General features: G+C 40.2%; 1 protein-coding gene across 1 annotated transcript in view; it reads right to left on the bottom strand.

Moving 5' to 3' along the window:
- Positions 1-10,268, bottom strand: part of LOC110983316 (dual specificity protein kinase TTK-like) — a 98,038-nt gene extending 87,770 nt beyond the window's left edge. The window contains exons 1-6 of the mRNA XM_087146384.1: positions 10,158-10,268; positions 6,883-7,108; positions 6,156-6,262; positions 4,876-5,086; positions 2,883-3,140; positions 963-1,178 (exon numbers count right to left, since the gene is read on the bottom strand). Coding sequence (XP_087002510.1) covers positions 963-1,178; positions 2,883-3,140; positions 4,876-5,086; positions 6,156-6,262; positions 6,883-7,108; positions 10,158-10,161 — 1,022 coding nt within the window. The 5' untranslated portion in view covers positions 10,162-10,268. The remainder of the gene's footprint in view (positions 1-962; positions 1,179-2,882; positions 3,141-4,875; positions 5,087-6,155; positions 6,263-6,882; positions 7,109-10,157) is intronic.
- Positions 10,269-15,965: the final 5,697 nt, after the last annotated feature.

Here is a 15,965-nt window from a genome sequence, read left to right as displayed (position 1 = left end):
TCAAGGCATGAGCAGTTCAAGGTATGGGCTAATCAGGGCACAGGATGTTCAAGGCATGGGCAGTTCAAGGTATGGGCAGTTCAAGGCACAGGCTGTTCAAGGCATGGGCTGTTCATGGCATGGGTAGTTCATGGCATGGGCTGTTCATGGCATGGGCTGCTCAAGGCATGGGCTGTTCATGGCATGGGCTGCTCAAGGCATGGGCAGTTCAAGGCACAGGCTGTTCAAGGTATGGGCTGCTCAAGGCATGGGCTGTTCAAGGTATGGGCTGCTCAAGGCACAGGCTGTTCAAGGCATGGGCTGTTCAAGGCATGGGCTGTTCAAGGCATGGGCTGCTCAAGGCATGGGCTGTTCAAGACATGGGCTGCTCAAGGCATGGGCTGTTCATGGCATGGGCTGCTCAAGGCATGGGCAGTTCAAGGCACAGGCTGTTCAAGGTATGGGCTGCTCAAGGCACAGGCTGTTCAAGGCATGGGCTGTTCAAGGCATGGGCTGTTCAAGGCATGGGCTGTTCATGGCATGGACAGTTCAAGGCACAGGCTGTTCAAGGCATGGGCAGTTCAAGGCATGGGCTGTTCAAGGCACGGGCTGTTCAAGGCACAGGCTGTTCAAGGCATGGGCTGTTCAAGGCATGGGCTGTTCAAGGCATGGGCTGTTCAAGGCATGGGCTGTTCAAGGCATGGGCTGCTCAAGGCACAGGCTGTTCAAGGCATGGGCAGTTCAAGGTATGGGCTGCGCAATTTCACTGATAATGTTTCTAGATGTTTAATTTGCTTTGCTTTCCCATTCACGTTAAATACGAACTGGCCTGTACATTGTAAAACAGACGTGTGGCATGAGCACAATATGGGAAAAATATGGTTTTTATCAGGGCATAAATAGTGATTATTATATACGCAGTTATATGTATAATACATGTATGTCTAGTGAAACTACTTTCTTACATGTTCATGTACACGTACCTGTTCTTTCTTCTCGAGGCTTCTCCCACACTGAAACACACAGGCAGACCTTTACAATCTGGTGTATAAATGTCACCTCTCTTCAGCTTGGATGCACTCTGTGACATTCCCTGCCCAGAGGGGGCAACAGGGCGAGATGCTGCCTCCCTTGGCTTATCAAACAGCCAAGGGATCGTGTCGCCGTCATCTGAGCTGCTTGCTCCACTTGACCGTTTCCTAACAAAACAGAGAATTTGCATAAATAAAACAAAAGAGTGTTAATTTGTATGAACACAGTACATACATGTCTACATTCAAAAAGAAGTTTGATGTGTGTAATTTCTCAACTAATGTGTTGACAAATGACCTGGTAGGAATCCATTACTGCAGTGGCATGGAATACCAAATTTCAGTCAAAAATGCCCAGCTTCAACTGTAGGTTGCCAACGTGCATGCACACCTTAAATTTCAAAATGCATGTGACATGTACATGAGTGCATAGTGCCATGTATGGTAATGGTGTCTACTTGGATTACACCAGTACACTAGCATACCGGTTCACAGTCAATAAAACTGTAAATGATACATGTACACATGTAACTGTTTTCTACATAAAGATATGACAAACAATGAATAAATGTCAATGTTTTGAACATTCAGTCATGACAAATAGACAAAAAGGTAATACAGGAACTGGGTACCCAATTCCTGTAACAGGAGGGTACCCAGATTCTTGTGATTATTATTAAAATTATAACAAAAAAATCCCGAAGTAAAATATTTGATAGCACATCCCCACTCACTACGCGGCCAAGTTGCTGCTGTGAGCACTGCACTGTGTGTCTGGCAACTAAAATTGTATGGGTCTACCCGTAGTTTGCAACTTAACTGAATTCCATTTTATTCATGAAGAGACTACATGTAAGTGAATAAAATCGCAAGTTTCTGAGTGTGAAATACATCTTAAAATATATCAAATCTGACATTGACTCTCATTTATTATTGGGGCAACATTATAGTGATGTTCACTGAGCAGGCATCAGTCAGCGAATGGCCTACATGGTGAACATGAGTAGGCCGTTTGCTGACCATGTACATGCAGTCACACATTAAGGCTAGCAATGATGCAAAATGACAGGTTGGCTGCACCATCGCCAAACAGGCAGTACTAAACATAGCTAATTTAGCCCAAGCTGGCCGGCCTGCAGTAACTGGCCTGTGCAGCACTTGCAAGCTTCAAACAAATTGCCTGCCAAGTAGCACTTGATGCCTGTGCTTTGATTGGTTCTTCCACAATGAATTCAAAACATGTTTTATTCAGATTTTTTCCGACAATTATCAGCAAGTAATCAATCCACGTAATATTCACAAAAATCAAAAACACAGAATTGGATACCCCTAATAAACAGTCAGGTTGTAGGTACCCAGTTACCTGGCACAGAACCAGACAAGAGCGTTATTCATTCTATTCCCAAGTGAGATTCAACTTCAACAGGTCAACTCAGAGAGTCACTAAAACTAAGAGACGTATCGTGTCAATTCAATAACACTGTGTGACACCAACTGGTGATCACACAAATTTTAACATCGATTGTTGCACTTGGAAGTGAAAGGAAAATAGTTTTGGAACACCTGAAATTGGAATTACATGCATTGAATTTGTGCACAACAAATTTCAGTTTGTGGTGCGGTAACATTACACAATTATGTATTACCACCACTGGCAAAAAATGATTTGTATTCAGGGTGAAAAGACAGCAATGCTGCCAATGCCATTACCTACACATGTACATGTATTAACAAGAAAAGACAGTCTGACTGTAACTTTACTGCTCAAGAATAGTTAACACAAGATTGTTGGATAGAAATATTGGCTTTAACTTATAATATACCAGTGCAAACATGTACATGTATGAAGTATTGTTTCAAGATGCCATTTACCTTCCTCCTGATCTCCCAAAGCTGACAGTTGTATCAACGTAATCATGAATGACTGGTGTTTCCCCTGGACCACAAACATTTGGCTTAGGTTGACCCTGATGAGACTGAACACAATCTGCAGTTTGACTCTGGTGTCTGCAAGCTTGGCTGCTGGGTTGACTATTGGTGTGAGATGGTGTGAGGAGTTTGGATAACGGATGTAACGCTCCAATCTGTGGCTTTGTGTTTTCAAGGGAAGTCGGCCTGATTGCTATAACTCTAATGAGAAAAAAAATTAGTGAGAATGTGACAAATTCATAGCATGTAAACAACATAATGTATCATACACAGGTGATCAACATGTACATGTAGGTTCGATTCCTGGTCAAGGTCACGTGTGAGTAAAGTTGCCAAGGGGCTGGGGCAGGGTGCAACGGTTTTCTTCCCTCCAGAAAATCAATACTGCTTATAGGTATGGGCTGCATGGGGGCAGCCCTTGGCAGAACCATGTTGTAGCAGCATGCTTCATATAATTCTGCCTTGTAGCTATGCCAAAGGTTGACTCGCCCACTTCTTCCCCTCTAGAGAATGTCAGTGGAAAATAAAATAAACCTTCTATTACCACTAAACATTAAACCACAGCACTTCAGAGAAATGTCTGTAGTATTTCTTGGACCCTAAATTTTTCAACAGCAAACCACAAACATCTATGAACATGGATGCAATCCTGAATGGCTTGAAACAAAAATGTGCAAATCCAGCAAGAAGTATTTACATCCAGGTGCAGAAGTACCGGTATCTTTGACCTACTTTGAAAATATTTTTTCAAATTTGCTCACTGAGTTTCATGTATATTACTATTTATGATAAACAAATCAATGTACATGTACATTTACAATCCAAATGATCTCACAAAAATGACTATTAAAGCCAAAAAAATAGTTCTACATCTGATCACATGCCTCTCAAAATAAAAGTTGACAGGTCAGTTTTAGCCATTTTTTGGTACTGATTGAATGGGGTATTCAGTTATACATGTACATGTAGGTAAATTTTTCCTTAGACTAGTTTCCATGAGTACTTTGAGAGCTACACGTATTAAAGCATTTCCACAGACACTGAAAAAAAAAACTTGCCCTAATCTACGTACTAACTGGTTCTTAAAAATAATGGAGCATTCAGGTCATGTAGAATGCTAATAATGATGGGAAACTGGCTAACATTTTAGCAAGCAAACTCCAAGTATCGGAGGGCGGGCAATGAAACTTGTCCTCTTGTGGCAGGAAATTTTGTGGAAAAAATGCTCACTTCAAGTACAAAGAATACACCCTCAAATTTAGTTCATGTACTGTACATGTACATTGGAAAATACACAGGTAAGAGATCAAGGTCTGTGAACTAACTTGCAGAAATTTTCTTGCTCTTTTAATGTTTTTACAGCAGCATATGTGAGCATGTAGCGGTAGTTCAATGACTCTACATGTACATGTACTTGGCGAGGATGCATAGACTGGCTGTCACATTGCCATTGTGCATTCTTTGGCAATGGCATGGCGAGAACCAGTACAGCATTGCTTCACAACATTGAGCATTACTGCGCATGTTTTCATCACTACAACACCCAACCATGAAGGGAACTAGTGAAAACAGCTAGGTCTCTTCTCAAAATATGCGAGTCTAAGTAGGCAAGCATACATGTACATGTATCAATGCAAATGTCTTAGACATAAAACAGTGGCTGAGAGACAGAAAACAACAGGACTTTTTTTAACTTGCCAATAAAATTTTTAGGATTGCGCCAAACATTAGGGTCAGTCAGGAAGCTGGAAGCAGAACTATGGTATTTTTGGACCTAAGTTGAACTCCTTAGATCTTATTTTCACAATTCCAGTAAAATTTCATCTCAAAACAATAAGTTCTTATCCAATATATGGATAACAATAACTACTCTTATAGTGTAGACACTTGGAGCTGACAGCATATATTTCTGTAGTCAAATGTTTTTACACTGTACCTTGTACATGTAGTTGGTCCTAAAGGAGGTTTCAAGCCACTTCTATTCCCATGTCCATGGTCCCCTTTGTGCCTTGTATCATTTTTCTCATCACTTTGCAGACAAGTCAGAGTCATGTTGAACCGTTGAATGGCTGTGTCTATCATGTGCTCTGGTTCTGACTTCAGATTCTTGGCTTTTTTCAGAATGTCCAGGCACTTGTCCCTGTTGCCTAGAATTAGGAGGGCAAATTGAGTCAAGACTTGCCAAAGAGATTGCCATATTAGATGACATTGAAGAATCCATAAACACATCATTTCTCAACTATTACAGTTACAATCTCTCTGCTTTGCAAAAGAGGATTACATGCTGGATGCCTGAACATGATAAAAACCGAGATGGTAGAGAGGTCATGCATATGCATATAAACACACGGGCCTACTGTACATGTACATCACTTTAACAGCGTTATCAGCTACATGTATTGGGCAGTTCAGTAACGGCAATGATGTTACAAGTGTGTCCCCTCTGGTGGTGCTTCACTGACTCATTTTCAAGAGAAACCCTTGTCTTGAACTTTGCAAAGTCTCTTCTAATACCCAGCAGACACCGCAACCTTTTACCCAGACAATGACAAAACCCCAGAATCAGAATACAAAGATACAAAGATCCGCCAGTGCTGATAATGATTCAAGCTCTCAATAATGAACTCTCACAATCAGGTTCTCCTTTTTTATTCTAGGCACGTGTTTGTTCTGAATACATTTATTTTTTTATCTTTGAGGTGTAAAGTTTTAACTTAAATATTCTAAATGTTTGATTTATAGATTTTAATTCTTTACGGTCCAATTGTGTGTCGTCTCTTTTATTGTACACCAAAGTGTTTAAGTTTCTGGAGTGAACTTCATATTTGGTCACATGGTTTTATTTTATTAAAAACCAGAATGAATAAATAAATGAATGGCACAGGCATTTCCCATCATTCATTCTCTTTTAATTATGCACAAAATTAATGTAGACACAAATGAATGCAGAGCTGGCTAAGACTATGTCAAAGACCATGGATCTTTTCATATCCAGCATGCAAAGCCACTCCAAGCATTATGTTCCTAGTCATCAAATACATGTTTTCTAATGGAAAACTAATCTGGATATTCAGAACTAAAACAGACCTACATCTATGTGTGTCAGCCTGTCATAATTTCACATTCACAACATGACGGCAGGGCTATTCCTTTGCTGACCCGCCAATGTTCATTTGTTGATACCTGTATTTCAAAGTAAAGCTGTGTCGTTATTACCTTGATCAAGCTCAAACTGGGCAGCCTCCACATGGACAATAGCTAAGGTCTTTATGTTGGCTCTTGCATACTTGAAAAACATGCGAGCATCATCTGGATCATGGGTCCTGCAAAAACAACATGCACAGTACATGCACATGAACTAGCTCTGTACAGATATCCTCAATGCAGTGAACAAGTTAATTGTACTGTTTGTACAAGCAATGCCATTCTCCCAAGAAAAGCTGGTTTTCCTTATTCAAGAGGCTGGCAAAATTATTTCAACACTTGGATATTAGACCGGTTATCCCGTATTAGAATGGTTATTCTGAAATTTGAATATATGAGAGTGAAAATCAATGATATAAAAAGGGCAAATTAATTTGATTACCGGTGTTTGGTTGTAAACTTCTATTGTTAAAGCATTCAAGGTGTTAAAGAGTACAACTTGAAGGCAGGTGAAGGCATGGGCAAAGCAATAAGGCCCAAATAAGTTTCCCTCCTTCTTTGTTTCTTTTATTTACTTTCAGTAAAAGCACATTTTGTTTCTGCTTTTGCATTTATGTATGTAAACAGTTTACCAGAAATAAATGAGTACAATGTATACATTTCTTAGACATTTCAAGCATCAGTCCCTGTAACTGTCTAAACACTTTACACCACATTTCAACCACCGACAGTTTGATTGCTATAATGCAACATTTTGAAGACAAGCTTAAACAGTATACATACATGTACACGTACTTACATTTTGAGTTTGGCAAAATTGATACAGATCTGTGCATAGGCTGGATTGGTCTTGTTCTTGTCTAGAGCAATGTGTTTGAGGGCACCATTGTACACACTGCAGAGTGACCTATATCTGTTGGTCGTGTCTGAGAGGTGAGGGTCTTTCTCAAGGCGCTGAAGGTACACAAGCCAGTCCTCCGGCCGACAACCAGCTTCCATGATCCGTTGGACTTGCACGGTGTGATCTGACATGTACAAGGAAAATGGTTGCCAGCTCTTAGCTACTGTTGTTGCCAAGCACTCAATTTATGTGTACTAATGTCACCTGTAACCCTGAGCAACTAACCAAACAAACTGTGTGCAGTAGTACATTCAGCACCATATGTACATGTACACACTGTGTACGTGTGTAAAATTTGCCAACTGCAACCCTGCAGTTACAATGTACATGTACATGTATGCTCCTCTTCGTTTATAACATGTACGTCAACAGTTTAGAACATTTGGCCTTTGTACATGTACAGTGAACGTCATCATGAAAACAAAAAATGGTCAAAATGTATAAACTTAACTTTCTCTAATTTAACTGACATGCGATTGACTCTGTTTTCCAGTTTTCTCCTAAAAATAGATGCCCTTCACCAAGAGAACAAGAGCTGGAATACATGTACTTGAACTGTGTCAAATTTCACTTATTAATCCAACAAGGAATAACTTCAAGAAATTTCATTCTCTTGGCGAACCAAGTCTTAATTGTTGATGTCTGAAACAGTTCAAAGGATAGCTGCAATCAATGTGTTTAATATAAACCTTCAAGGTGCACCTTTCTGTCTCAGATAACCTTATTTTAAACTTCTTTCACTATTTCAAAGGGTATTTTACTTTGGTCTTTAGTTAAGCCCACTTGGAAGAAAGTCCCCTTTAAGGAGCCAAATGTTCTCTCTTTTAGGGAACTGAGTTTGTCTCCAAATACAAAAGTGAAGGGAATTCTGAGTTGAAGGACAGTCTCTGAGTTCTGTCTTGGGATTACATTGTATCTACTGTCTTGGGGTTATTTTTTTAATGTCGCATTAAATTTTTTGCTCTAATTTTTGGTAAACGACAATTGTAATACACAGTGTACTTTGTTATGGGAGGACGCCATGTTTGTTAATGTTTTATACCCAGTACGGTATGGGTCATGTGACTTAGCAGGCACCATCGGTCTATATTCAGATATTACTTAGTCACACTTACATGACTTGGGCCGTGAGAATAGAAGTGGTAGATTTGCGTCCTAAAAATTTCAAAAATGCATGAGGCATTTTTTCATCATTCATTATTTATTTCAACCTCAAAGTACAGACACTTTTCAAGTACATGAACATGTATAATATTGACAAACTACAACCAAAAGCCGTGGTGAGGAATGAGCACCTGTAGGCCCTTCAACAGTTCATGGATCAGGTCAAATAGGGATCCTCACAAAAAGGACCGGCAGTAACCCTACCAAACAAACTGTGTCAATTTCCATAAAATGATGAAATACCGGTAGCACATCACTACATGTACTTTGATACTACTTGGATAGATTGTATGTTCCACTAACAATTCTGTTGCATACACCTCTGCATTTTTCACATCTAATTTCTGCAAAAATTCATTGAATGCTGTTAATTTAGGCTCATCACGCAAAGACTTGGCACATGTTTCTTTGAGCTGACATGCTTTGCACAGGCCCTGCATGGCTAATCATAAAGTCCACAGAATTAACAAACACTGCAATGAGCATACATGTACATGTAGCTAACCCCTAATCACAATGGTCCCATACACGACCATTCCTCCAGATATCTTGGTACATGTTTATATCACTGTCGTTGGTACTGTTTCTTTCCTTTGCTTTTGGCATTTTGTATTAATTGTGTTGTATTGATTTTTATTGTATTTGATTTTCATTGAAAGCAATCACAACAAATGCCGTTGTTGACATCGATGCCACAAAAGTCATGCTTCGCTAGTACAGTACATGGTTCTCCTACACATGCAATATCTGAAGTGTACGCAGTACGGGAACCAGTGACAGTATAACATACTTTAACAAGTCCTCCAAATATTTGTGCTGTTTTAATTTAAATGGGGTAATCAATTACAAGTTTGTAGTCAATAACAAAACAAACAATATTAAAACTGACCCCAAAAGTGACAAAAATGTGCTTGAATTGTTTGTAATAATATACTGTATTAAACAAACTTTTAAAAAAAATCTTGCACACTACTGAGCACAACACATTGGTGCAAGTTGACGTGACTGCACTGACACAGTACTGTCTGCATGTGTGATGAGTGTTGGATGGCAAAGATTCTACTCAAATTTCTAATTTGCACTAGAAAATTTTGAACTTAACTTTTTTAACTTCGGACTTAAGCTAATTTAGTAATTAGATTTAGGCCTATATGGAAAACAATTAATAATTTGCCCCTTTTTGAAAACTGCACCCAGAAAATTAGTGTGCCGCTCATGTCAATGAGGATGGAAATTACATCCTCCTACCTGGGCTAAGTTGGTTGAAATGGTCCTTGATCGAACTTGCCGGTGAATAATAAGCCTTATCACAAATACTGCATGCCATGTACGCGTGATTTGCTCCTTTTTCTTTCCCACAATGCCTTTCTACTATTGTGCAAAATCACCCATGCAGTATTTGCAATAACTTGAATAAGGCTTATGGACAGACACAATTTATGCATTCATCCGGGAGCTTTTGCAACTTAAGGTCACAGTGAGCAGGTGAGGTGCAAACAGTGAAACACTGTTGACTTGTTGATGCAAATTAATGTCATGAACATTATGTCACCGCGAAAGGCTCCCAGATGTCACACTCCGACTGTCCATGGAGGTAGATTCTACCTCCATGGACTGTCAGACAGTTGTATCAACCTTGATTCACACCCAGAACACGTTATTTGAGAGCAAAAAATCAACAAAAATAGCCTTAGTCCAAAATGAAGAATTCCTACTAGTAGGCCTAGGCCGTTTGACTCTTGCATGAGAGTACTGGTGCAACTTTGTCACTAAGTTTTTCTAATCACCGATCTAACGTACATGTAAATGTTTGTACGTCTAGCTCAGGTTGGACGACGTCTACAGTTATTGTGAGTCGCTATGTAATGTGGACGTCGTCCGACCTGGGCTAATATTGTACGTCCTACACGACAGTCGTGGCCTGGCCAACGGATTTTGCACGTTATTACCTACACAACAATCTTTGCTAGCTTCCATGGTGTATGTTCACTTCTGCACTCGTTACTTACCCATTGCAATAAGCAATAAATTACTCCGGTGAAAAATTTGGGATATAACGTTAGAAGACCGTGCAGTATCTGTCGAAATGCACCCGTACCCGGCCGTCAAAGCAATTAAACGGCCCGCGAATCACATGACCATGCTGCGTGTTTTGATTGGGCATCGGCTATTACAACCGCTGTTGCAGTAAACAACAGAGGGCGCAAATCTCCCAAGCGGTTATGGGTGCAACACTACAAATAAATTCCCATAGACAGCAGTGATAAATCCCCATACATCAATAATATTTTTAAAATACTCACAACTCTCACAGGTGTTCAAGCTGCACAGAAAAATGATGTTCCACATGTCCTCTTTCATTTTCCTTTCAATTTTCGGGGGGTTGACCAATGAATTTTTGAGAAATTTTCAGCAGAAGCAGACCACCCCTAAGATGCAGAAAACGTCCCTGTCCAGAAAAGTAGCCATTTTGAAAAACCCTCCCTCGGCAAAATGGCTCAAATAGTGCCACTTTGAAACCCGATTGCATCCAAATTGCTCAGAATTGGAAGCCCTGAGTCCGGCCCAGAGGTCCAGTCTCATATTTCTTCAATTTCTCAGTTCCATGGCTCTCAGGACCCTCTAATATCGATTATTAATGAGCTCGGCGGACATATTTCTGGCCTAAATACGAGGGTGCACCCTTATTTATGTCTGTGGCCCAGGCATCTTCCAGACGTCCTCCTAACAGAGACCAGTCTGCTTGATCGCAGACGTGGTGCGAAACTGATATCAGTGTTTAATCACCTTTATTTATTTATTACCGTATTATCACAATGCAAACAAGGTCTAAATACCTGTTGTCATTTGAAGTAAAAAGAAGGTGGTAGTTTTTCAATTCTTAGAAAATGCTTTATCAAGGTAGGCCTATGCACGCGAGTACGCTGTTTTGCCATTTTTTCAGAATTACTACTTTGTGCTGTAAAACGTAGATCCCACATTCACCCCAAAATGTTGCATTTATTTTGTCTTTTGTGAAATCTAACAAAAGTATTCATTGTGCAAATTGAATGAATGCCTAGACTACCCCTTTGCCCGGACGCAAAATGTTTTTCAGAACACAATACAATACGCTGGGCCCGGACGGGGAACCCAGTGAATAAAAACTATTGACCTGGCACTGGATGAGTTTTCCTTTCAGGTTGCAGGCAATAAATGAGACCAATAAACTTCCTGCACGGAGCGGATTACGATTGTATGGAATTCCATATCTGCCGTCGCCCGTCACCCGTCGCGGCATTTTGCTTTTTGTTGTGTCCCAATTCTGCCATTTACCAGTTCCAAACATTTTCCGTCGTGCGTCGCCCGTCGTGCGTCGTGCGTCGCCCATCAAATGGGTTGCATAGGACCTGCAAAAGCTGGGGTTTAACAAATGACAATGTGATGATTCCATTCACTTCTAGGATCTTTTCCGAATAAGGCAAGTACAAATCCCACCTGCAAAGCATATACTAGTCCCATAATTAATTCCAATAATGCTAGACTACCCCTGCCCCTTGACAAGAAAATATCGCCTCTCTGAGAATTCAACCAAGTGGATTTTTTTTGGGGAAAAACATTTTCAGCAAAAAAAATCCGGCCAACTTATCCACAGTGTTATTCTAATTTGCATACTGTAAAAATGTGCCGACTTGTTTTCATCAAATTCCAGGAAGAAACCTGCCAACCGATACAGATATTCCACTTGCCCTCTCAATTTCACCTTGAAATCCAGAAATACTAGACGTGCTGTGGATAACAAACTGTTTATTAAATGTATTGTTAGGGGGCAATTACTACTTGGTTTAAGTTTCAAGAAAATATGACGTTGTGGGTGTGTATGCCATGGAGGACAGACCAATGAGAACAAGTTGTCCAGCACATCAGCATTATTTATGGGGCTAACAAGTAACGTTACTGTTTAAAAGACTTCTGTGAGCTAACCTGCAACTAAAGTCATGTCTAATTTGGAGTATACAGCAGATTTCATCATAAGTATACCCGCCCTCAAAATAATTTTGAATCAGTTCGTCTCTTATGAAAACTATTAAGGAATCAAGTATTGTAAATAATCTATTTTTCGCATTCCGTTCTGTGGGATATCGTGCAGACAGAAATGTTAGATAGGCTATAGACCTAAAGTCAGGCTGTTAACGCGTAAATTTAAAGTTACGTCTAGAGTAACTAAGTTATCGAGAAAAACAATCTACCCTAACAAAAGTCTATTTTGTTAATTTATTTATGTAACCAAAATGGTATTATTTCATATACACGTTACTTAACTGATGTCAGGATATTATTTCTTCTTTCAATTGGAGTTTGGTGCAACTGCAAAAACAAATACATGTACATCTTCTAGTTCTATTGCTAAAATGAGAGTTAGGCATGGTGGATGATCGAACAAGGACATGTACATGTGAAACGATCAAGGGTCAAAGTTTAAAATACCACTGCTAAATCGTGACAAAAAAACGACGGGCGACGCACGACGGGCGACGCACGACGGCAGATATGGAATTCCATACGATTGGCATCGTCGGAATCTCTTCTATTAGATCATTCATGGCAGTGTGGACGGGATGGATTGTAAACTGGAAGGATGATATCTATAAGTATTTCTGAAAGTATACCGGACCAATGGAGTACCGAAGTGTGACGTCATTGTGAGCCAGAAAAGACAGTGCAGTGCAAACGAATGAAGTACGTGAGCGTGTTGGTTCGCACGCTGGTTCTCGTCTTAATGCCTTTCACCCGCATAATTGTGCGCCCGACGTATTCACTTCTCTACTCTACTGGGTTTTCCAAATGGCTCCATTTTGCAATGGAGTGTAAGCATTAATTTTCAAAATGGCGATGGGCCTCATGAATGTTTTGAGGGGTGGTCATCTCTTGAGAGAATTGATTATGCCACTAAAAAAATTGCAAGGGAATTGAAAGATGAAGAAATAAGCTTTAATTTGATATGTATCTTGAACAGGTGAAACTTATATTTTCCTGATTTTTTACGTGGGGTATTTATCACAGTTGTCTATGGCAACTTATTGAATTGTCTGCGAGCGACGGAAGTCCATCATTTCAAAAGGGGGACATCACGCGTGTACGAGGCGAAAATACTGGTCTCCACACAAGAATAGCATTAATCATCTTCCCAGACTTGTTTGACTGAAAAAGCACGTTGCCTGGACGCGTGTGCAAAATGCTGGACAGCCTCCTACCTCCAGAATGAACTGGTATTTAACACAAAGCTTGGACACTCCTCTCCTTCCCAAAATGACATCCTTGGCTCACTATTACGAAAATCTCTAACAGCATAAAATCTGGAATATTGAAAATGTTCCCTTTTCAAGGCCGGTTCATTTCTACACATGTAGGCCTACGTAGCGCGAAAGCGAACAAAAAAATTGTGTCCGCAGATTAAAAGGGCGGTGTGAAGTTAGTAACTTATTTCTCATTTGACGTTCGACATTCAATGTTGAACAAGTAACTCAGTCGTTTGATTAAAAGCAAGAAATTGACATTCGGCAAGCGCTTAACGGGATGCACGTCCCAACAAACAATGGAGTGCCAAAGGAACAAAAACTAATTGCACCATCTATACATTTCAGGGCTTGTTTGCCCCCGGAAAAAAAGCCTCGAGTTGCAATTTCCTCGGTGATTGACGGAGAGCAATGGGTATGGAGGACGAAAAGTGTCCATCTGCTTTTCTGCTATCAGAATGGTAGAAAAGCAGAGTTTATGTTCTGGTAACATGCAATTTCGACTTTTCTACTTTTCTGCTAACTCAAAAAGCAGAACAATTTACAAAGATTAACGTAGCATGAGGCGATTCGAATTTCATTGAGTATTTCATTGTTTCACTTTGATAAACTTTGTGGCGGGGAAAGTGACAATAATATTAGGCCTATATGCTCATCTATAACACTGCTGGTGGCCAGTCCATCCTTCTGCCGGATAATAAAAACAATGCCGGTCAATATCTTCGCTCTATTTTATAACTTCGCAATGTTGGTCAATATCTCCGGTGTATACAAATTCACCGACTCAGAATTTACACTAATTCGGGTGTTTGAGCACCAATTCAAGCGATTAAAACTGGAAAATTTGGTTTTTATTACTTCACAAAACTATATAAAACAAACAGTGGCTGATAAAAGACCTGCGGTGCACAAAATCCTGCAGCACATACACGTTCAAGGCAAGGTAAACCTTTGGCAGATTTTTTTTTCAAACCTAAAGAATAATTTACATGTTCAGAATAATTATTGGGAATGATGAGCAACTTCCTTACCCAAGGCGTGGATCCAGGGGGTGGAGGTCAAGCCCCCCCCAAGGGCATTCGTGAGGGGCCTACGTTTACCGTTTGAAAGACCCCTAAAATATTGTTAAAATCATGAAGTATAGGGTCTTATTTTTTGTTGGAGCGAGTCGAAGCCGATTTATGAAAGCCTTAGCCTCGCTAGGTAACGACTCGGTCTTGGCCTTGGTAGGCTCTGGACTCGAAGAATCAGTTGAGGCCAGTTTGAAGCCGCCTGTCTTTAGTCGGTTTGGTCAGCTTTTACTCTACCCCCCCCCCCCCATTTTATCGTGACAGGTACAAACGGTACTGCCGACGCGCAGGTGCTAGATGTACTCAAGAAGTGCATCTTGATTTTCCGAAGGTTATGCACATGTACGGTGTTCCATATGTGCGACGCTAGTTGAAAAATCCGACCGGAAGGCACATATGGAACACCATACACATGCGATGGCTGATGAACAGTGCTGTTTGCAGGCATGCGAAAGCGTCGCATGTACCACCGTGCGCGGAGTGGGGTGGACTCGGACTGCCTTTTTAGATGCCATGTGCATGGTCATGGTTAACTTAAAGTGCCATTTTTAGGATTTTTTTCCAAGAGAAATTACATGTATTTTCATTTTGGGCAGCACTCTCGACTTTTATCTTTCGTTTCTTGTTCAAAATGGTTTTGGGGCAGCTTTGCAACTATTTGTGAACTAACTGTGATTTACTTGATTTTGGTCCGAGATTAATAGCCTGCATTTAAGCCTTACCTTCTTAGGATCTTGTTTTTATAATTGAAACTTTTAAGAAATTATTTCGGGGGGAATTGTATGTTCAGAGAATAATTAAAGTTTTCACATTTCTCTCTTTTTGTGATGGTGGGGGAGTCCGTAGTCTTACTTTGTTGAAAGAAAATTGAGCTCTGCCACACCTGGCCTGAAAAGAGGTAACTATGCCCATTCGGATTTGTTTATCAGGTTGTTAAAATGTTAAACTGAAAGTAACTAATCAACGAAACATAGCACTTGGTTATTTTCTTTGACAGAATAAGTAGGGATATTGTTGTGTCATGCGCAACAGGGTTTTTTTGCGAATCTAGATGAATCTCGCCAGTGTGCCTGCCAACAGTGCCAAATGTATCTCAGAGAAAATTCATATATCATGTAGATCGTTGTAACGTGTATGAGTGTAATAACTGGCCTTGGCATGTCCTAATGTTCGTTTTCATCCATGATTCATTTCCGTACACAAGAGTACGCTATTCCGCAAAGGTTTCTCACAAATATTTTCAATAAAAACATTCAGGGTTTCAAGTTTAAACAGAGTGAAGAGCCTTCCTTCGATATCATCCCAGTAACAGTGCTCTTCTTTGTCAGGAAACTCTCTAAGGGCTAAGGAACAAAACAAACAAAAAAACTCCCAAGTAATATTTGCATCGTGTACCCGTGAACAAATATCTTGGAGATCTGCTTTAGTAATACCATCCTGTTACCAAGGGTCAATCCAAGAAAGCACACTG

The sequence above is a fragment of the Acanthaster planci genome, linkage group LG15 (genome assembly GCF_054643075.1).
Source record: "Acanthaster planci isolate LZ-2023a linkage group LG15, COTS_SCS, whole genome shotgun sequence".
Lineage (NCBI taxonomy): Eukaryota > Metazoa > Echinodermata > Asteroidea > Valvatida > Acanthasteridae > Acanthaster > Acanthaster planci.
The sequence above is the reverse complement of the archived record's forward strand: the minus strand, read 5'-3'. Positions and strand labels throughout refer to the sequence as shown.